This window comes from Eleutherodactylus coqui, chromosome 10, assembly GCF_035609145.1.
Source record: "Eleutherodactylus coqui strain aEleCoq1 chromosome 10, aEleCoq1.hap1, whole genome shotgun sequence".
Classification (NCBI taxonomy): domain Eukaryota; kingdom Metazoa; phylum Chordata; class Amphibia; order Anura; family Eleutherodactylidae; genus Eleutherodactylus; species Eleutherodactylus coqui.
In genome coordinates this window covers 143,207,389-143,229,339 of record NC_089846.1, presented here as the reverse complement: position 1 = coordinate 143,229,339, position 21,951 = coordinate 143,207,389, and the positions used below count along the sequence as shown (strand labels likewise).

The 21,951-nt window shown below is 42.1% G+C and overlaps 1 protein-coding gene across 1 annotated transcript in view; it reads left to right on the top strand.

Annotated features, from left to right (window-relative positions):
* Nucleotides 1-19,908, top strand: part of AXL (AXL receptor tyrosine kinase) — a 76,366-nt gene extending 56,458 nt beyond the window's left edge. The window contains exons 9-20 of the mRNA XM_066582015.1: nt 544-679; nt 765-782; nt 2,205-2,334; nt 2,426-2,517; nt 3,329-3,424; nt 8,674-8,751; nt 8,953-9,045; nt 11,726-11,847; nt 12,493-12,602; nt 13,151-13,310; nt 13,823-13,959; nt 17,404-19,908. Coding sequence (XP_066438112.1) covers nt 544-679; nt 765-782; nt 2,205-2,334; nt 2,426-2,517; nt 3,329-3,424; nt 8,674-8,751; nt 8,953-9,045; nt 11,726-11,847; nt 12,493-12,602; nt 13,151-13,310; nt 13,823-13,959; nt 17,404-17,815 — 1,584 coding nt within the window. The 3' untranslated portion in view covers nt 17,816-19,908. The remainder of the gene's footprint in view (nt 1-543; nt 680-764; nt 783-2,204; nt 2,335-2,425; nt 2,518-3,328; nt 3,425-8,673; nt 8,752-8,952; nt 9,046-11,725; nt 11,848-12,492; nt 12,603-13,150; nt 13,311-13,822; nt 13,960-17,403) is intronic.
* Nucleotides 19,909-21,951: the final 2,043 nt, after the last annotated feature.

Genomic DNA, 21,951 nt, shown 5'->3' with positions numbered 1-21,951 from the left:
ACATGCCTCACCAACCCCGACCCCCTTATCTATGTCCCTTTTGAGTAGGGTTAGTACTGCATCCAGGGGTGTAAATTAGAGCTCTTAGGCCCACACCTATCATGTGCCATTCATAATGCTGGGATATTCTAATGTAGCAGATGGATCTTTGGGCCTCCTGAAACACCAGGGCCCCAGTACTGGTACTTCTGCACCTCCTATAGCTATACTCATGGCTGCCTCTGCGCCATTGATGTACTTAGCTATGTTGGATTTTCCATGATAAATGTGTGAACCCGCTATGCCGTTTAGTTTTATGACTCTTATGATGTAGGACTTTTATTTGAGTTATTTGTGTATATGTGATAGTGTTGAGTGATTGTCGCTTTACCATATCCTCTTCTCTGTAGGATGGCTTGTGCCTGTGCTTGCACTCTAGTTGTATGTATCAATGCTTGTGAACGTTATGTTGCACTTCTACTATGTATGAGTACAAAGTATATACTAGGCTTAGAATATATGAATATTATGTCATTCACTCAATGTTGTGTCTTTACTACTTAGGTTGTGGTAGACGTTGGCCTAACCAATGACATGACGAGGCAGCCTGCGGACAATCTGACTATTAGGGTCTCCTCTTACACAGTCTCCGGGGACGGTCCTTGGAGTGATCCAATTATCGCTACATTCACCAACTATGGTAAGGAGCTTCAGTCAGCCATCTAATATATCACAGTTTGTATACTGTTATCTGGTTTCTGATGTATTTCACTTTGTTTTTTCAGATTCAAAGTCTCCTGAAGGTAAGGAAAAGAAAGACTACTGAGAATACTATTAAACATACATGGTAAATGCCAGAAGAAAAAAAAGAGCCAGAACTGCAGTTTTTGGTCCCCCCGTCTCCAAGAAAACATTTAATATAAACCATTCAAAAATGTGTTAGTATTCCAAAAAGATACCAATAGAAACTATGGGTCGTCCCACAGATAACAAGCCTTCACACAGCGGCATCAGTAGAAAAATAAAAAAGTTTTGGGGGTCAGATGATGGTGGCAGAAAATAATAATAATTTTTTTTTTTTTTAAGTAGTCCGACAAAACTATATAAATTTGGTATCACCATAATCGTACTGACCCACGGAATAAAGTTAACATGTTATTTTTGCCAAACCATTCACTCAGTACATTATATGGTACATTAAATGGAACCATTAAAAGATACAACTCATTCAGAAAAAAAACAAGCTAGGTTGAAAGAAGAATTACAACGTTATGATTTTTGAAAGTGGGAAGGAAAAGACAATGAAAAAAATCAATAATGGCTCGGGAATGAAGCGGAACGTAGCTGCAGCAAAATCTATGATCATAGCCTTGGTTATGGGGCATTTGGCTGAAAAACACTGTATTCTGCAGGAGGTCAATTTTTTTCATAGTTTTAAGCAAGCCATAGGCTAGAGATATTGGATGGTCTAATGAGTGTGACAGATGATGACCAATGGTAGTTAGTAGAGATGAGCGAACCTACTCGGCCACGCCCCTTTTTCGCCCGAGCGCCGCGTTTTTTGAGTACTTCCGTACTCGGGCGAAAAGATTCGGGGGGCGCTGTGGGTGAGTGGGGGGTTGCAGCGGGGAGTGGGGGGAGAGGGAGAGAGAGAGGGCTCCCCCCTGTTCCCCGCTGCTACCCCCCACTCCGCCACGCCTCCCCCCGCCCCCCAGCGCCCTCCGAATCTTTTCACCCGAGTACGGAAGTACTCGAAAATCGCGGTGCTCGGTCGAGTAATTACTCGAAACGAGTACGTTCGCTCATCTCTAGTAGTTAGCGTTCAAAAGCTGATGACAGATTTGCATCCCATCACTAGAAGGCTATAGTGGACCATAGTTCATAATAGGCATCAATCGGTAATTTTGTCCGAATTGTCATTTTAACTTATGACATCCAAGACGACAACCTTCACAAACCAACCATGAAGAAGTCATTTAGAAAACGGCCATCTAAAATCTCTAATATGTGGCCTGTTGTACAGCTCTCTTCTGTCTATAGCACCATGCACTTACCAATCTATGTTCCATAGCTACCCTTATATATCTATCACTTTGGAAATGTCTCCTACCCACTGTCTGACTGCATTACTTTGCGTTGGAGAGTCATTGTCCTATACCTCTGTTCTCTATATGAAACCATTTAATGAAAGGCTCAAAAACAAGCTCTGTATTTTCTCTCAACAGCTGTCAAAGCCTCACCACTTTTTTCCTGGCATTGGTGGTACGTGATGCTGGTGGTTGCCGTGGCAGTTTTTGGTGCCATTGTAGGAGCTATTTTCCTTGCACGTGTCCGAAAGAAGGAGACACAATATGGGTGAGTACTAAATTGTAATAAATCACAAAGGTTTATGGAAAACATTGCATACAAGTCAATAATACTTATGATGTGCCATGTATATTTTCAGGGAGGCCTTTGAACCAACTGTGGAGCAAGGAGAACTTGTGGTCCGGTACCGAGTAAGGAAATCTTACAGTAGAAGAACCACAGAAGCCACCTGTAAGTCTGACATGCTCCTTTGTTTAACCAACACCTTAACCTATATATGGTCACAGATCTCCAAAAATGGGCTTCACATGCTTCTATTCATAGTACTCAGCATTGCAAGTTGAATTCCTTTTGAGTATCTTTGACTAGTAGTCTAATCCAATGACCAGTGACTAACCAACTCGCAGCATAAAGTTACTTATGGGTCTGAAGGGTTAGTAAGCTATGGGAATATCCTGTTGCTTTCTGCTGAAATAAGGTTTAGATTTTAGTTGAGTCTAGTCTTATGTAACAAATAAATATTTATGACTTGCCTAATATGCCAGATGTCAGGATAGCCCCCCGTGTACAGACGACAGGGTATGTAATACTGGGAATAAGCACAGGGATAGGTGGGGTTGCCTGCTAGACCAGATTGATAGACTCAAGATCTGGAAGAGTCTGCAGAGAATCTGTTCATCCTCCATCCACTTGGCTGAACATCAGGAAATTCCTGCTCATGTTTTGTGCTGAATAACACTGGGATTCAGGCTGCATGGTTACAGAAAGACTTTGCTCTTAGGATGGCTTCATCCAGGCAGTCAATCTAACTTAAGATTCTTCTGGGACTCTTCAGCAGGAGGGAGCTGTTTTCGAGGAAAAATATTGTATACATTTTGAGGAACAACTACTGTATTGCACAACTGATAAATGTATACATTTCATACGTTTCCCGAAGTGGTTGTTACATTGTTTCTGAGTGAACTGCTTTGAATGTCTTTATTGGTCTATGCTAGAATAAAGTCTCCATGAAGAAAGTAACTGATTATTCTCCACATTCCAGTGAACCGACTGGGCATTAGTGATGATCTTAAAGAGAAGCTCCGAGATGTTATGGTGGATCGGCACAAACTTACGCTTGGCAAGACCCTTGGAGAAGGTAGAGAGAGGCACTGCATTGATCAGTTTTTCTGGTATCAGCTTGTTTTTTAAGCTAATAAGTAATTCCACCTTTTTAAGTTTTTGTGAATGTTACCCGCACTGGCATATCATAGCCCACAACCTCCTTTCCAATATGCTCTATTAGGGCAAATGGGCATCCCAGATGGATAAACATGTTTAGGAGCCCCTTCTTCGAGACAGGGAATCCTGCGTGGAGTAGAAGTATGACTGAAAATTGTATGAGTCTCCCATTTTTGAATTCATTCTTACTTTTAGCAAAAAAAACCCAAATGCATCAAAATGCACATGCAATGAAAGGACGGGTAGTTCCTGGACTTGTCTGTCAATAAGCTCATTGACTGTTGCCAAACAACCAACAGATTTGTGAATGCGTCCAAGGAGTGGCAGAAAATAGGCAATGCAATAAATAAAAAGTTATTTGTCTTCTTATGTAGGATATATGTGGATACAAACTGTAGTATGATGATCATACATTAGAGGCAAGCTGACAGATCCCTAAAGCTGCCCTGGCTACAGGCAGCACAGTATTGTGACAGACCCGCTGAATTCAGCAGTCCGTTACTTATACTCATTGAAGAATTTGTTTTGTAGGCCCCAGCGAAATGAGTTTAATGAGATTCCCGAGTATTCATATATTCACTGCTCTCCACACCTTCCCCACCTCAAGCAGCCGATTGACAAGTTTTGCTCTATTACTATACATATGGAGAGATTTGTCAATCAGCGACAGGGGAGCGAGAAGAAATAGGGAGAGCAGTGAATATATGAATCATTAGCATTACAGTATGACACACACACATATATATATATAAGGCTCTCAGAGGCTCCTTGTTTGTAGGGTCCTGAAGCATGGATCTCTTGCACAGTCTCATTGGATAGCGGCTTGATAAAGGCCATTTATTGGCCGAAACGTTGCCTGTATTTTTATCTATGGAACAAATAAAGTTTGTTGCACCATTTTATGCTGCCGATCTTCTATATATCGGACTATTTTTGGGTTGACAGTTCACAACTCAGTATTGGCTTTTGCATTTTTCTAATTATTGAGAGGTTCCTCCTGTGATTGGAGTCTTACCTGTTTGTGAGTGCTGTGGGAAGATACTCCTTTCTAAGGCTCCTGTGTCTGTCAGAACCATTCTCAGGTGCTTGACTAAAGGACATTTGGTCTCACGGTGTCCATTACGTGTACTGTCTTTGACATCCACCCATTGGCGCCTTTGTTTGCAGTGGTGTCATGAATTATGAAACTGGGCTGCTACGGAGTGGAACCGATTGCCTTTAGTGACAAATCCAGACATAATTTCAGCACTGGCGATGGACATGTTTGTGTCTAGAGACCTAGGGATAAGCGCCTCCATCCTGTCTTGTCTGTTGAGCGGCACACTGCCCCCATTGCTGGTGTGATGGTCTGAGTGGGACCATCGCATACGATAGTTGGTCACCCCTAGTGGTACAGGGAACAATGACAGCTCAGCGATATGTTCAGGACATCCTGTAACCACGTGTGTTCCTCTCATGGCGGCTTCCAAGAGGCATTTTCCAGCAGGATAACGCTTGGCCGCACACATAAGGGGGTCACAGGAATGTCTCAATAACATTGTCCCACTTCTGTGGCTGCCCGGTTACCAGATTTATCTCCAATAGAACCTGTATGGGACCATTTGGGATGCCAGCTTTGACAGCCTATGAATTTTCACAATCTAGAGGCTCAGTTACAGCAAATGACCAATATGCCACAGTATACCATGTGGAACCTGTATGCCTCCATGGCCACCGATATCACATCTTGTATCCAAGCTAAAGGCGGCCCAACAGGGTACTAGAGCCTCCATGGCCACCGATATCACATCTTGTATCCAAGCTAAAGGCGGCCCAACAGGGTACTAGAGACTCCATGCCTGTCTGTATCACATCTTGTATCCAAGCTAGAGGCGGTACAACAGGGTACTAAAGCCTCCATGCCCGCCTGTATCACATCTTGTATCCAAGCTAGAGGCAGTACAGCAGGGTACTAGAGCCTCCATGCCCACCCGTATCACATCTTGTATCCAAGCTAGAGGCGGTACAACAGGGTACTAGAGCCTCCATGCCTACCTGTATCACATCTTGTATCCAAGCTAAAGGCGGTACAACAGGGTACTAGAGCCCCCATGCCCGCCTGTATCACATCTTGTATCCAAGCTAAAGGTGGCCCAACAGGGTACTAGAGCCCCCATGCCCGCCTGTATCACATCTTGTATCCAAGCTAAAGGCGGTACAACAGGGTACTAGAGCCCCCATGCCCGCCTGTATCACATCTTGTATTTAAGTTAGAGGGGGTACAACAGGGTACTAGAGCCTCCATGCCCACCTGTATCACATTTTGTGGACCTGGCCTTAACCACAGTATTGAGGAAGCACCTCAGTTATTTCTGTGTCAGTACCACTAATAGTGGATCACAAATGTTATATCCTTTGGAGTTGTTTCCTCATACATTATATAAAGACAGTTACACACTGCGGGGAACCATGAGAGAGATCCTTAAATGTTCCTTCAACCATGAGAGAGGTCATCCAGGGCTTCTGCTTCCTCCTCTTATCGTGCAGCGCACAACCTTCTTCCATATAAACAAATCTGCAAGAACACTTGCTGAAACTGTGGATATGTAAAAATAATTTCCCTAAAATGTGTCCCCACTACTTTACCCTTCCCTGCATTGAGGGACTGATTTATGATCCTGATCTATTGTGGGTTCCTAGTTTGTAGAAAGTTGTATCTGGAACTAGTCACATTCTGTGGGAAGTAAAGTAAACTAGAATCTCCTCCGAGACTTCCTATGCAATTCTAGGACTTCCCATCTTTCCCATCTGACCTCCGATCTCCTGCTCATAGGACAGGTTCTTGCTGTCTCATCCACACTGTGGGAACGGTCATACAGTAACACGAGCCTCGCAGGCCCCACTTCCGTTCCCTGTCTTATCCTACACAGTCTGGAAAAGCTATCGGAAAACAGCTCTTGCTCTAATGGTTTCCTTCAGCGTCCTCCTGGCAGACTGATGTCTTGCCAGATTTGTCCCAGCTATTCCTGAAGGGCAGTTTGTTAACCCAGTGGCTGCTGATTGCTAACGGGTCCCAGAGAGTTAACAATAGCTATATCCCTCTGTAATAGAATTATGATGGATCTCTGTGATAGGGAAGGAAAGCTTCTCTTCTGTAATAGAGTTACTTTTTCTAGGTTTTTAAGGTACTGATTCTCCTCATGGAGATCCAACTGTTGTAAGCTTACAAGCAATGCATCATGGGAAAAAGTAATAATAATAATAATAATCTTTATTTGTATAGCGCCAACATATTCCGCAGCGCTTACATAGACGGGAGATACAGAAAGACAAAAGTACAAAAAATTAAATTACAGAACCACGGTTACATAGTAATCAGTTGGTGGAAACAATAGGGAAGGGTCCTGCTCCAACGAGCTTACATACTACAAGTAATGGGGTGATACAGAAGGTAAAGGGCTGGAGATGTGCACGGTATGGCGGGGTGGAGAGTGAGGGATTCTATACACATAGACAATGGTCAGATATTTGGCCGTGTGATGGCAGAATCGGTATGACTGCAGGGGCAGTTTGTGACAGCTAGCAGGGATTGCAGTCAATAGGTCAGGAAGCATGTTATCAGGTGGCATACAGAGGAGTCGGTTTAGGGTATGCTGTATGCCTCCCTGAAAAGGTGCGTTTTTAGAGCACGCCTGAAGTTTTTCGAGTCCTGGATTGCCCGGGTAGCCTTTGGTAATGCGTTCCAGAGGGCTGGTGCTGCTCTGGAGAAGTCTTGGAGGCGGGAGTGAGAAGTTCGAATTAGAGGGGTGTGCAGTCTAGTTTCGTTTGCCGAGCGGAGAGCCCGGGCTGGGTGATGGATTGAGATGAGGGAGGCGATATAGGGGGGCGCTGCACTGTGGGGGGCTTTGTGGATGAGGGTAGTAAGTTTAAATTGAATTCTGTATTTAACGGGCAGCCAGTGCAGTGACTGGCACAGGGCAGAGGCGTCCGAGTAGCGGCTGGACAGGAAGATGAGCCTGGCTGCCGCATTCAGGATGGATTGGAGAGGGTAGAGTCTGGTGCAGGGGAGGCCGATCAGCAATGAGTTGCAATAAGCGAGTCGTGAGTGGATGAGGGCAATAGTAAGTGTTTTCAGCGTGTCTATGGTGAGAAAAGAGCGGATTCTTGCGATGTTCTTGAGGTGCAGCTGACATGTTCGGGCCAGAGATTGGATGTATGGGGTAAATGAGAGATCGGAGTCGAATATGACCCCAAGGCAGCGGGCATGTTGTTTGGGAGTTATGGTGGTGCCACACACTGAGATGGAGATGTCAGGATGAGGTCGGTTAGTGGAGGGCGGAAATACCAGTAAGTCAGTTTTAGAGAGGTTTCGTTTTAGGTAGAGAGAGTATTCAAATTACAGTCGCTCTCCTCAAAAAGGAATAAAACTGCAGTATCTCTCTAGTGCCTTCTATAGGTAGCTACAATATAAATCCATGTCTGACCCATTAAAAAGCCCTAAAACATGACGTACCCATCTGTTGGCAGTTGTTTTGGGATTCTTGCCCCTCATCAGTTCAGCCATATTTCAAGACTCTTAAAAGGATTGGACATTAACTTGCAGAACAGTTACCTATAGGTGGCAGTAGAGACAACTCTCTTCCTTACAGGGTTTTCTGGGACTTTACTATTGATGACCTATTCTTAGGGTAAGTCATCAGTAGTTGATTGGCGGGTGTCTGCTACTTCATATCCCCAGTGATCAGCTATTATCGGGCCCAGTGTCATTGGGGACAGAGGCAGAAGCAGGTAGCTCTGTCCATGCTGCAGTGGCCTGGGTTAGTATTGAACTGGATTCAGTGTGTCTGCATTACCAACCCACCGCTACAATATTGACAGAGCTACCTGCTTCCACCTCTGTCTGCAATGACAGCAGTCTGGGCAAACAATTGATAGACAAGAATCCTGAGCAGCAGAGCCCGTCCCATCAACTATGGATGACATATACTGATATTGCAATGAGATACAACGCTTTACAAATAAGCAGCTGATATTTCCAAATGATGTCATCACGGCTTGATGTTTGTCACTTTACACCGCCAGTTGTATGAATGTCATGGGCACCTTTTATTCTGTATGTATGAGCACCTTGGTGTAACGGGAGAGAACAGACAACCCATAAGGATGATTTTTGATCCTGTTTCTTAGGAGAGTTTGGCTCGGTCATGGAGGGTCAGTTGAATCAAGATGATTACATTCTCAAGGTGGCTGTGAAGACCATGAAGAGTAAGTGATTGGCTATTTTGGTTGATTCCTCTAGAGCCTGCATCTCATAGAAATTGGGAGGGGGGGGGCACTCTGTTTTTGGTCTACTTTTATGATTCTCCCAATAGTTAAATCATTCTGTATTTTCTATGGAACTGTATCTGTTCGTTGGGAAGATTCTTGCTTGTGAGTTTTTGCAATTTCTTTTTCTCCTTCTGTTAGTTGCCATCTGCACCCGCACCGAGATGGAGGATTTCCTGAGCGAGGCCGTGTGTATGAAGGAATTTGATCATCCCAATGTCATGCGTCTCATTGGTGAGTGGCGGTACCAGTGTGACATGACCACTAATGCAGCTGAACTAATTGATATGTAATTAGAGTAATTATCTCTGTCCTCTCTAAAATTTCAGCTTGCTATCAATGAATGGAAGCATTTTATGCACATCCAGAGATTGTACATCTACCCAGATCATGTCCCCATGCAGATGTGGGCTGGTAAAGGAATTTACCACAATAGACTTTTATCCTCTATCGATAGGATAGGGAAAACAAGTCTAATCGGTGGGGGTCTCGCTGCTCGCTACACCCCCCCGCAGTGACGGCAGATTGAATGGAACAGCGGTTGCACATGCACAGCATTTCAATTGAGTTGACAGAAGTGGCCAAGTACATGCGCTAAACTATCTTCAGCAGTCCCATTGCAAATGAATGGAGCGGCACCGTGCATGCGTGACTGCCGCTGCATCCAATCTCCTCCTCACTGTGGGGGTGCAGCAAGCCCGCAATGAGGAGAAGAAGGGGACATGTAACCCTGACTAATGGTGTAGGTGGGGGGACTCGGCGCATAATAGAAAAAAGTCTTTTCTGGTACAATAGCTTTCAGGGGATATGACCAGGAAAGATTTTTTAATCTCTTAGAATGTTTCCATTCACTGACAGCAATGTACAATAAAGGACATTGGAGATTTGTAAAACGTTTCCTTTTGCAAAAGTTTAGCTTCACTTTTGTAAAGCCTCTTTAGCAACTTTTTAATATAATGTTATATGAATGTTTCCAAGGCTGCATGAGACACGTTCATTAGTGTGTTGGTAGCCAATGCATTGATATTCTATGATAATGAATATTTTAATAGTTTGACATCTGTAGATCTGCCTGTTATCCAACCAGAATCAAGCAATACATTATAATGGAGTTTATTATAGTGGCAAATTGTATTAGAAACTTGGTTTGTTCAAGACCGTTACATAGTTTCTATTGCCCAATATTCCCTTTCTTGTATAATAAAGCAAGTCATTTGTCGCCACCTAGTGGCAGACGTGGTTCACTGCACTTTTCATAAAAACTCATCTGGCAAAGCACACTGCAGCCTCCACCCTCCTTACACAATCTATCATTTCTGAACTGCAATCCCTGGATTCTAACAAGATATTTTTCTCCACCAAAACCATCTGATTTTGGGTGTGCCGCCATTACCACAGTGTTTTTCAATTCGTAATAGATGTCTTTAAGTTATGGCACCACTTGCCTTATGGCCATTTAACTTCTGAGAAAAACAGACAGCTTTGCGAAATGATGTCCAAGAATTTTTTTAAATAGATTTTCTTAGTTACGAAATGTAACACGTCTCATGTTATTTAAAGGGGCCACGTGTCCTCACTTCAAGTGCTGTATGACAGTTTTCTGGCATACACAAGTTACAGTTTTGGTGCACAAGCCAAAATTGCAGCTTTTCGAGATTTTTGGCCAATCCCTGCCACTTTTTCAAAAATTAAGATCTGGCACCTCTTTGCACCTGTTAAGACATTTGTCACTTTGGCCTGATGCATAGTTTCATTAGACTGATGTGTGAAACTTTGGTCTATAGAAATATGCCCAATATGTCTGTATTTTAATTTTGTATGTTAATATCCTTCATCCCCAAGTAATAAACTTGTTATACAGCCGAGCGCTGCGAGCGGAGGATACAGAAGACAAGCAGGGAGGCCCCGCTTGTCTTCTGCATCCAGCTGTTCTCTGCACAGAGCACCTGGCTGTTATACAGCGGAGCGCTCCATGTGGGGTATGGAGAACACAGCTGGACTGCTCTGTTCTTCATTCTCCGCCTGTCATCAGGGATCGGGATGAAACAATAGTATCCGCTGTATCCCGCTGTGAATCCCTGATAAGGCTCATTGTTGTCTTTGTGCAGTTAGAGACAACGATTATCGCTCAAAAGACGGCTTTTGAGTGAATTTTGAGCAATAATCGTTGTGTCTAAATTGGCCTTAAGTAACGTGCCAGCGGTGCGCAAGCCTTTCACTACACTTGTCGCGTGCGTCAGCACCTCCACCATACATCAAACTGAAAGGTATGTCAGCTCCAAGCTGCTGAAGGTTCCTGCTATAATTTATGCCAGTTTCTGGTGTACTTTATAGTAAATGTGACGGACCGCACTTAGCCGCACGTTCTCACCCTAGACACCCCCCACTTTTTGAAAAATGTAACAGGGCCTGGCGTGAAAGCGACAAAATTGCAACTTTTGTACACTAGAAAACTCGTGTACAAACATTCATGCATTCATTCCTGTGTCCATACAGCTTGGCTGATGTTTATAGAGGATACTGGTTGAATCCTGGACATACATTGCTGCTAAAGTGGAATTGAAAGCTTATTAATTTAAAGGGTTCACTTACTTTTTCTCCCTGTTCTGTGGATGTTCTTCATTATGTTCAATAAAACACATGAACGGTACAACTGTTTGTGTGTTATTAGCTTTGTTACATTGTGTTTCTTTATGATTGTGTCTTGGATAACAATCAGAACACATTTTGTTAGTAAACAGTGTATAATTCCAGGTAGTTCCAAAGGGTTCACTTATTTTTTTCTTGCAATGTAGACCACCTGTAAGGACCACAGTTCACAGGATTCCCCTGCAACCATGGCAGACCTGAATAATCCATCTATAGTGAACAGTTTGTCTAATACTGCCCTTTTTTTCTTCTCTCCATCATTCAGGGGTTTGTCTTCAGAATACAGAGAATGAAGGATATCCGTCACCTGTTGTTATTTTGCCATTCATGAAACATGGAGATCTGCACAGCTTCCTTCTATATTCTCGACTCGGAGATGCCCCCTTGGTATGTAATACTGTTGCAATGTGTAATGCAGATGGGGCCTCTGTTATTCTTCCTGGAAATGCATGAATAAATTTACAACTGGGTATTGCTATTCTTCTTGTCATTGGGGCGAGTCCCTACAAAGACTGACAATATCCAATTAGTGGTGACAGTGTCGGAGTGCCCTATTACCAAGTAGAATGGTGATACCCAGTTGTTCGTTTATGTATATATTTCTAGGAGGAGTAACTGGGGAACAACACAATGGAGAGTTGTTCCTACCAAAACAGACATGCCAAGAGAGATAACAAGTCCTTAAAGGGACTTTACTATTGATGATCTATCCTCAGGATTGTTGGGGGTCCACCACTTGGGATCCACACTGATCAGCTGATTGCCATGCCTATTGCATGGTGCAGACAACACTGGCAGCACATAGTGCTGTGAACATTGCAATGGCTCAAGTTGGTATGGAAGGTGCAGCTCCAATTAAATTCAGTGGGAGGTGTGCCTGCAGTACCAACCTGGGCCACTGCAATATGGATAGCACTATGTGCTTCCAGCATTGTCCACACTGGCAGGGGGCCTAGGAATCCATGCAAGTAGACAGTTAAAGTTATGAATTAGATAACAATTTGTGACCTTGTATAATATATTTGCTTGCAGTACCTTCCAACACAGATGCTGGTGAAGTTCATGACAGATATAGCTAGTGGCATGGAGTATCTGAGCAGCAAGAACTTCATCCACCGAGACCTGGCTGCCCGAAACTGCATGTAAGATTCTTACATATTCTTGCAATGTTTTAACAATGTTCTGTAATGGTTCAGCCATCTTGGGTAGACCTTTGTTACCATCTTCAGAGGCAAAAAAGTGTAATTCATCTAATAGTATTTATCAGTGTGTTTTGAAAGTACATCTGATGTCCAATCTCGAAGACAGAAGATGCAAGAATCTATAGATGTGGGAGTGTCTGTGCATGAAATAAAGGCACAGACACTCCCAATACATAGAGCCCATGGGGCCAAGCGTAAGTCAAGGATGTCACTGGGTTGGTTTTTAATCTAGTGCTAAAGTAATATCTGCACCCTCCATGTAGCCCTCAGACATATTGCTGCCATACGTTCTAGAGCCTCCATTAATTATACAATATTGTATATTTATTGGTCAAAGGACCATTGCCCAACCTTCTTATAATCGGCTGGATGGCCCGCCGGCCCCCAAGGTGTTGGGGTCTGGTTGAGTACTACTACTTTAGTGACGATTTCTCCGTCCTTCAGTTTTTGTCCTCCATCTCACAAATAATCTCTATCACTTCACCCAGGTTAAATGAGAACATGAATGTCTGTGTGGCCGACTTTGGTCTGTCCAAGAAAATCTACAATGGAGATTATTATAGGCAAGGTCGGATTGCCAAAATGCCAGTCAAGTGGATTGCAATAGAAAGCCTGGCAGACCGTGTGTACACCACCAAGAGTGATGTGGTGAGTCAAATCGCTGTGTAATGCTATTGTATGAGGCCAAATGTAATTCTGCGTAGTTAATATGTAACTAGCATGCCTTGAAATCCTAGGGTTACGGAAATGTAAATTTTTGTAAAAAATAACCACAGCTGCTGGAGTGATTGAACTTTTTTAAGAGTAGACTTTTTCATTAAACACATTTTCAAATATGCTATTAGGGAATTCTGAGTTAATAGACAGACACCCAATCAGGATCCTAATTGGTCAAAGCAAAGTTCCAAAAAGCACCTTTCCTTCAGGAGAACACAACATTTCTACACATTAAACAGACAGCTTATTGAGTTCAGTGAGTAATGTGTAATGCTTCATTTCACCTGATGGGGCACTGCAGATAAGTTGAATTCCTGTTCCCAGGTTTCCCTACCGATTAAAGTTGATTCCACTCCCTGAGATCCGTTGATTGTCTGGGACCCTTCTGAAAAATAGGGATGGTCCAAAGTTGCATAAAGTGACTGATGTTCTTCTCTTGTCAGTGGTCGTTTGGAGTCTCCATGTGGGAAATTGCAACACGGGGCCAAACACCATATCCTGGGGTGGAAAACAGTGAAATCTATGACTACTTGAGACAAGGGAACCGGCTTAAGCAGCCACCAGATTGCCTGGATGGATTGTGAGTATTGGTTTTTGTTCTACTGTAACTATAAGGACAGAACCTTCTGATCTAATTTACTATACATTTACTGTTGGAGCGAGAACCACACTGTTACTGTATGTGCAGCAATAGGAATCCCTTGGAGGAGTACTAAACGTTATACACCCAGTACATAACCTCAGAGGGAGGGGCATGATAAAGGGATCCACTCTTCGGTGTTAATTGACTCTCGGAGTCATGCGCTGCCGCCTCACACAGAGTCTCCTTGCCGAAGGTTATGAGGCTTTTTAGAAAAAGAAAAATAAACCTCATGTGTTTTTCTGCAAGCATTTTGGTACCACAGAGTTTTTGGAGGGTGTTTTGTTTTGCCTGTAGAGCATGCTGAGATATCCCCAAATAATGAAGAAATGCACCATAAAAAACCTCTCACTCTCGTGTTGTGCATTTTATAATTCCCTATTGACTTACAAGTAACATGTGGATGCAGAAAAGGTGGGGGTTACCACAAAAAACATGAAAAGAGGAATGCCAGCAAAAAGGCCACAAAAATGCAGTGTTTTTACAAAAAAGATCATGTGAAACCATCCTAATTCAGGGTTTTTTGTTTTTTCACTCTCCAAATATGGCACTAGAGTAAAAAAAAAAATCGGCAATTTTTCTAGCACAGAAGTTTTAGTGGACCTGTAATCCCCTCATATCCTGAACACTTGTAAGACCACACTGTTGTATTTTTTATGGAGGTCCTTCGAGTATGTCTTGGGTGGCCATTGTGATACGGTGTATAAAGATGATTAGCGTTGTCATTGGCTGGTTCAAAAGTTTAACCAAATTGGCTTTCCAAAGAAGAAACCAATCCACCATCAAGAATGTTTGTTTGACAAGTCAAGGATTGGAGTAAGCTCCAAGCACCGGCCATATTAAAGGGATCCATGGCTCATGCCATCTATGTAACTCTTCTAGCCCATATTTTACCTCTGTGTCCCTCTGATTTTACAATGTAGGTAAACGGATATTTTTTGGGTGAATTTGATTGTAATATTGTCATGGACTGAACTTATCTTTAGGTTATTTTTAAAGATATTTTTCCATTTTTTAAAAAAAATTTGAAAATAACATGAGCAGCATTACTAATGTTCTATATTGATGAAGTAAGTATATTGCTAAGTGCTGCCACATATTTAGGCTTGACTGTGAGCTCCACGGGATAATGAATTACCAAATAGGTTTTGTAATTCACACAATTTTTCTTAATGTAAATTCTTATACATTGTATTAACTTTTTGGAAAATTCCAGTTGAATTTCCTCTGAAAGTTATTAGATTGCCTTTCTCTACAATAATCATTAACTCGTCTCAGATAGCTGATTGCCATCCACCTTGGTTTTGAACCAGAATAGGAAATTATTTCATTCCTGATCTGAAAGACATTAAGCCACATCCTGTTAGTCAAGCCATCTAGGATGTCTGACAAAAAGATTCCTGACAGAAGCTTTTGAAGGTCGAACCACATTGTCTGTGAAGGAATGTGTACGTGTTGGTGTGCCACGGTTAAACCCACTATGATTCTCACAGAATAACCAAAATGTACATTGCAAATTCATATTATTATAGTGGAAAGACTGCGCTTGGATTATAAATTGGCAGTGGAAGTTCTGTACTAATGCTGAACAAGCAGGGAATGTAGGAGATCTGAGCTCAGAAACAAGTAACAAATGAACTTCAATAAAGCAGAATGAACTATAATACAGACTGTGACTTAAGATAAATACAAAATATATAAAACCAATGTAAAAATATTTCAAAACTTTTTGTATAGTTAGTAAAATGGTCTCCAATGGTACATTAAGTCCTGAACTGTTTATCATGTAATTTCAGACCTTTTGCTTCAAATATAATGTATGAAATAATAGATAGCCAGGACAGCTTACCTTACCAAAATGAACAACTCACAAGAACCGAATGCACTGGACAAAATCTATGCTACCCACATAAAATAAAATCAAATGCAAAAAATACCAGCTCTTATATCATGTACTTTATCCATATATGTCATCTAAATACATATCTACACACGCATACAACCCCAAAGCAAGCTGATTGTTCCCAGTGTTTCATCTAGCATATGTGGGTTCTCCAGGACATTATCATCCTATAACTCGAACCTCTTTTTCCCACCCCCAAAACTTCTCCAGAGAAGCTCCAGTCCTCTGGAATGCGCTACCCAAAACTATCCGAGCAATCCTGACTCACACAACTTCAGGCGTGCTCTAAAAACGCACCTCTTCAGGAAGGCATACCGCATCTTCTAAACCAAATCCCTCTTTACTCCTCCTGATAACATGTTGCTTACACAGCTGATTGATTGATTTAAGTCTGACCATTGTCTGTGTGTATAGCATCCCTCACTCTCCGCCTCGCCATACCAGCCACATCTCCAGCCCCTTTACCCTCTGTATCACCCCATTACTTGTAGTATGTAAGCTCGTTGTAGCAGGACCCGCACCCCTATTGTTTCCATCAATTGATTACTATGTAGCCGCGGTTTTGTTTGTTTCCCCTGCTTTGTAAGCGTTGTGGAATATGTTAGTGCTATATAAATGAAGATTGTTATTATTAGTGTAGGCCATCAATGTATCATCCTTGGAGTCCAAATTATAAAAACCCTACTGAACAAAGCAGTGACCCTTTTGATGTTAACAGTCAGAGCAGTTTATCCATATGGGTAATTATCTTATGTACTGTAGCTCATTCTACTCACTTGAATGTAGTACCGAATACCTGTATGTGTAAGCAATGAAGAGGATTGTGCTTCTATTGGAGCAATTCTTAGAGGTCAGATCTTAGCTAATGAGACAGTGATGTTAAAGTCTTGGAGCCATAAGACTGGAACCATACACTGCTGTGGATACAATTCCCCCCCCCCCCCCCCCTTATGCATTCCCGATTGTGCTTAGCTGAAAAAAGGTGCTCCAAAAACTGCATGTGATTAACACTTCATTTACAAGGGACGGTTGGCTCAACGACTGCACAAGCACTGACGCCACCGCTAAGTTGTTAGCGCTTGTGCAGAGCGTTTATACAGGCAGATCATCACTGACTATTGCTGACTCCTTGGGGAACGTTTATACGCAGCGGGAAGTCAGCGATCCAGCAACGATTTGTATGCTGGTTGAAAGTGAGCGACCAATGAATAGTAAATGATGTTTTGCATTTAGATGTAACGATTATTGCGCATTTATGTTCGTTCAAATTAATTTTGCACGATAATCGTCCGGTGTAAATGGCCCTTAAATCTCAGTCTTCATTGCTTGGTCTACTAAGATATTCCTATTACTTACAGTGATAGAAATACTAGTATGCTTCCTTATTCTTACAAGCTACAAAATATTAGTTATGTCCTTTATGCTTTCTCCAGTTGATAAACTACTTTTTGTCTGATTACTGATCTCTCTCTTCTCTCTAGATATGAGTTGATGGCTAGCTGTTGGCAGTTAAATTCCAAGGATCGTCCAAGTTTTGAAACACTCCATAGAGAACTGGAGAAAATTCTTAAGAATTTGCCTCCGGCTAAAGACCCTGAAGAAATTCTCTACGTAAACATGGAAGAGCCTCTTTCCTCATCCTTTAATGATGATGGGGAACTTGGAGCTGTAGGTGGTTTAGATGCCAAGGATTTTGGCGATGACCTATTCTTAAAAGCCACTTCTGTGACAGCTGAGGTTCATCAACCTGAGAACACCAACCGGTATGTGATGTGCCCCAGTCATGAAGCCACAAGACTCCTCACAAATGTATCCACAGAACATCCACGTTCCAGTTCTACTATAGAGGAGGGAACTTTGGAAGAGCTCTTGGCTGGACAAGGATCCAGATAATCAGCACAAGTTAAATGTTTTTTAAAGACTTCTCCAAGAGTTTTATTCTTGACTTAGGTGAAATACTACCTTCTTAAATGACCCCAAGCATTCCTTTTCCATACTAAGGCACTTCTGAAGCCAAACGTTTCCCCAGTCTTCCACCTTTTCAATCCTTACAGTGCTGATCACCAATTCTGGTAAAAAGATGATGATATATGAAGAATGGCTAGAAGGTCATGACGGCACAACCTTGACGATGGCTGCACATGCCATTTATATTATGGTACAATAAACTGTGTAAAAAATTGTACAGAGACTTAGACCATCCCAATAATACGTGAACTCAACATACAATGAAATATTATTGAGTTGGGCCGAGGACTTGCGCTTCCGGGTGGCTTTCATTCTTTTGTCCTTGATGATTCTACAACTCCAATAAAAACACCATTTCCATCCCATGGTCAAAGGGAAACGTAATCAATGAATAATGACACGGACACAAGTACTTCTTGACTTTTTATCTTTTCGAATTACATATGACTTACAAGATTTCGTAAGAGTCACACTTTACATTTATTTTACAATATTTTTCTCCATCTACTGTACGTCATACCATCATACGTGATAATCTGCTACAAATAAGGGTAATGTGTTCATTTTGTTTGTGGGACCACTAATGATTCTAAGATAAGATTTTCTTTTTAGATAGCCCTAAAGGCTTGCACTGGAAGCAGATAGCTCCATATGTGGCCACAATGGTACTGCACACCCATTCACTTCAGGACGCAACATGCAGTACCAACCTGGGCCACTGCACAGTCTATGGAGCTGCTTGCTTTCTGCAAAAGAACAACTAGAAGTAGGACAACCCCATTGAATGTGAAAAAGATGAAATCGGACAACCCCTTTAACTCTACCCTCACAAATCAATTAGGTCATTTTACATTTACAAGTGAAGAGAGATGAGCGCTGGCAATAGACCAACAAGGGTATTGCTTTTTTGCAAGGCAGTATATTCCACATCTGAACTATGGAGGTTGAGATACTTTAATATACATTTCTATTTTAGCCTTATCAAAAATGTCAGCCTCCACTGGGGAGATGGATGGTTGCTAAAGTTGAGTGTGGTTGTCTTAAAAGGCCCATGCACAGACCCAGTATGGCAGAACACAGATTCTGGGCCCCCACCTACAAAGTGCCATTTATAATACTGGTGTCTTCCAATGTATCAGAGAGACCTTTGGGCCGCTTATTCACCAAGTCCCAGTGTAACTACTACTTTGCACCCCCTATTACTATGTGCCTGTTGAAATGGCTTCTTCCATAGTTTGATGGGTAGTTGGTTCTCTATGACACATGCAGCCGACATCTGCTACATCTTTTACCATATTTTAGGTAACTTTTATTTAATAGTATTGATTTTAGGTGCAAATATGAACAAAATAGATTATTTTTCTGACTTTGGCCTCTATGGAGATGTGTAAGCAGCACTTTAGTACCAACATTACTCCTGTTGAGTGCCTCAAGCAATTTATCATCTTGTCCTGAAGAGGAACTATGGTAAAATAAAAGGAACAGCTACGCTAAATGAACAAATCCAATGAGCAAGACTCCTTACTGGATGATGTCATTATCAGTATTATGACGTAACTGTGTATGGAGAGTGATGTTGCACTATGATATAGTCGCTCTCACAGAATATGAATTCAAACTTCAGAAAAGGGAACACCATCCAAGATGGGTTTCTGTATAAAGGATGAGGGCAGTTTTTGTCTTAGTTTTGGGATCATCCTTTATTTTACATCACATTACCCGTTATTTTACAAAAAGAGCGTGCCATAGGGGCATAGCCAGGGACCGGTGCCCCAGATGATGGGTGTAAGGTGGGTGCCAACAACCCATTATACCTTTGCCAAAATATTTAGCTACAGGGCTAGGGCAGAAAAAAAATAATTTGCAGCAAGTAAAGGAAACCTAGCTAAACTTTCGAGAGCCAGTAACACAGAAAACTAAATTTGGGTTGGCTCCACATAGGGCCAGTAGCTTGCTGGTTCTTGACAGTAGTGGGTTATATAGGTGGTCTTTACTGCCATCATTGTGGGGGGGGGGGGGGGGGGGGGGGGTCTCTAAGGAATGTCCCTAGCGTTGAATTCTTTGTAACCTGCACGGCCGCTACCATATAAAATTTCACAACCATCTAGAAGTTATCAATGTACATAATTTACTGTGTATAAAATATGAAATCGTCCTATAAAAATGTATACAGAATTTATTTTTTTGAGATGCAAATATTTTAGAAAAATGCTTTAAAAAAGACATTTACATTTTTCAAAAACTAGTATGTAAATTATCGTCATTCCACCAACAAGTCCTTCAGAATTCCCTTTAATGACATCCTTGTTTATCTGCCAGTTTGCAGTGGGATGTACAGCTTCTATGTATTCTAATATATTGGAGTCAAGGTGACCCTGCAGTGGGAGGGGTTAGTAGAATGGCCACTTCTGTCTGTGATGGATGGACTCCGTCTCACTGATTCTTTCTGTTTCCGACACTCTCTATTGGGAGGATAAACTCTTTGATATACAACATGTTGTTACCACTTTTCTGTTTGTAATGTATGTAGCACCAGCTAGTTGTCACTGCCGCAAACCAATGCACTCTTTGTATACCTATTTTTATGACTTGTCCCCAACGCCTTTCTCCATTACTTAAAGGGCACTGTCTGGAAATGAAAAAAAAAGTTTTATTTTTTCCCCTCTGGAAATAGCACCATTTGTGTCCATGGGGTGTGATTGGTATTACATCTCATCCACATTTAAGAGAAAGGGAACGAGCTGCAATACCAAATACAGCCTATGGAGTGGAGTGGTGCTCTTTTAATAAATAAATAAGACCTGGTTTTCATATCCCGGATAACCCCTTTAACAATGCAAAATGGAGAGTATTGTCTTATCGGTGCTAGAGAGGAAATACCACATACTATTTTAGTTTAACCAGTCAAACCTCAACTATACTGAATATACATATGGGACATCCCAGTTCTCCTGTGTAAGGCCAGGGCCACTGGTAGTACAGTCTAGCCTAAAAGGGCCAGGGCCACTGGTAGTACAGTCTAGCCTAAAAGGGTTGTCCCATCAGACGTAACCCCTTCTAGGATGTGGTCAGTCCTGACATCACTGGTATACAGGTGATACTGTGGGGGAAGCCGCGGCCAGCAATTTCTCTGCAGTGGGGAAAAGTAGTATTACATGGCGGACATTCAGATAACTGTCTGTTCTTGAAATATAAGGGCGGCTCAAAGTCTGCTAGAGCCGTGGCCTCTCTTATAGAGCCGCTCTGTGTTCTGACTCGTAGATGGGGGTTCTGCATAGGAGAGCCTGCTTTATGATGTCCATATGCCCTAACAGCACATGTGAACAGGGGTTATCTTCTTGGAGCAATCCCTTTAAGAGGCCATAAGACAACTACAATGCCAGGATCATACAAGGTTTAACATACCTTAGAGCATCATGGAACCCTATTATGGTTTAAGTTAAGTTTGGTACAATCGTGTGGGGTCAGCGCATTATGGTCATGTAAATCTGGACTAATGATATGAAAATTCTTGCTGAGACAAAGCTCCACATAGTAATATAAAATGTGTCGATAAGATAATGATAAGAAGAATGTGTGCACATTATAAACACCCCTTCTGTGAACAGAGGATCCAAGAAGTTACGGACCTATTGCTGTGTAGTATTCTATTGGTAAGATGCTTCTTATGGCCCTGAACATCACACAGAGTTCCTTGACTCGGTAGCATGTAGCCATACTCAATCCATGTGCCGGCGTATGGTGCCCTGGTATGGCACTGTATTAGGAGATATTCTCAACCAGAAGCATCATCCCTAAGACTGGTCTTACTAAGAGGCTGCTTATTACCAACTAAGATTTACACAAGCTCCAATCTCCTTCTTCAGCTTAAAAAATAAAAAGGGGCAGGAAGTTGTCTTACCACCTTCACAACCGATTCCAATGTACTCAAAATGAAAAAATAGGCAGTTCTGAAAATAGTCTAGATAAAACTCTCCTATCTCTTTATGTCTACAGTACTGATGTGTCTCTGTGGTATCAGACTGCAGGAAGACGGTAGTCAGACCCTGCAGCCATATTGC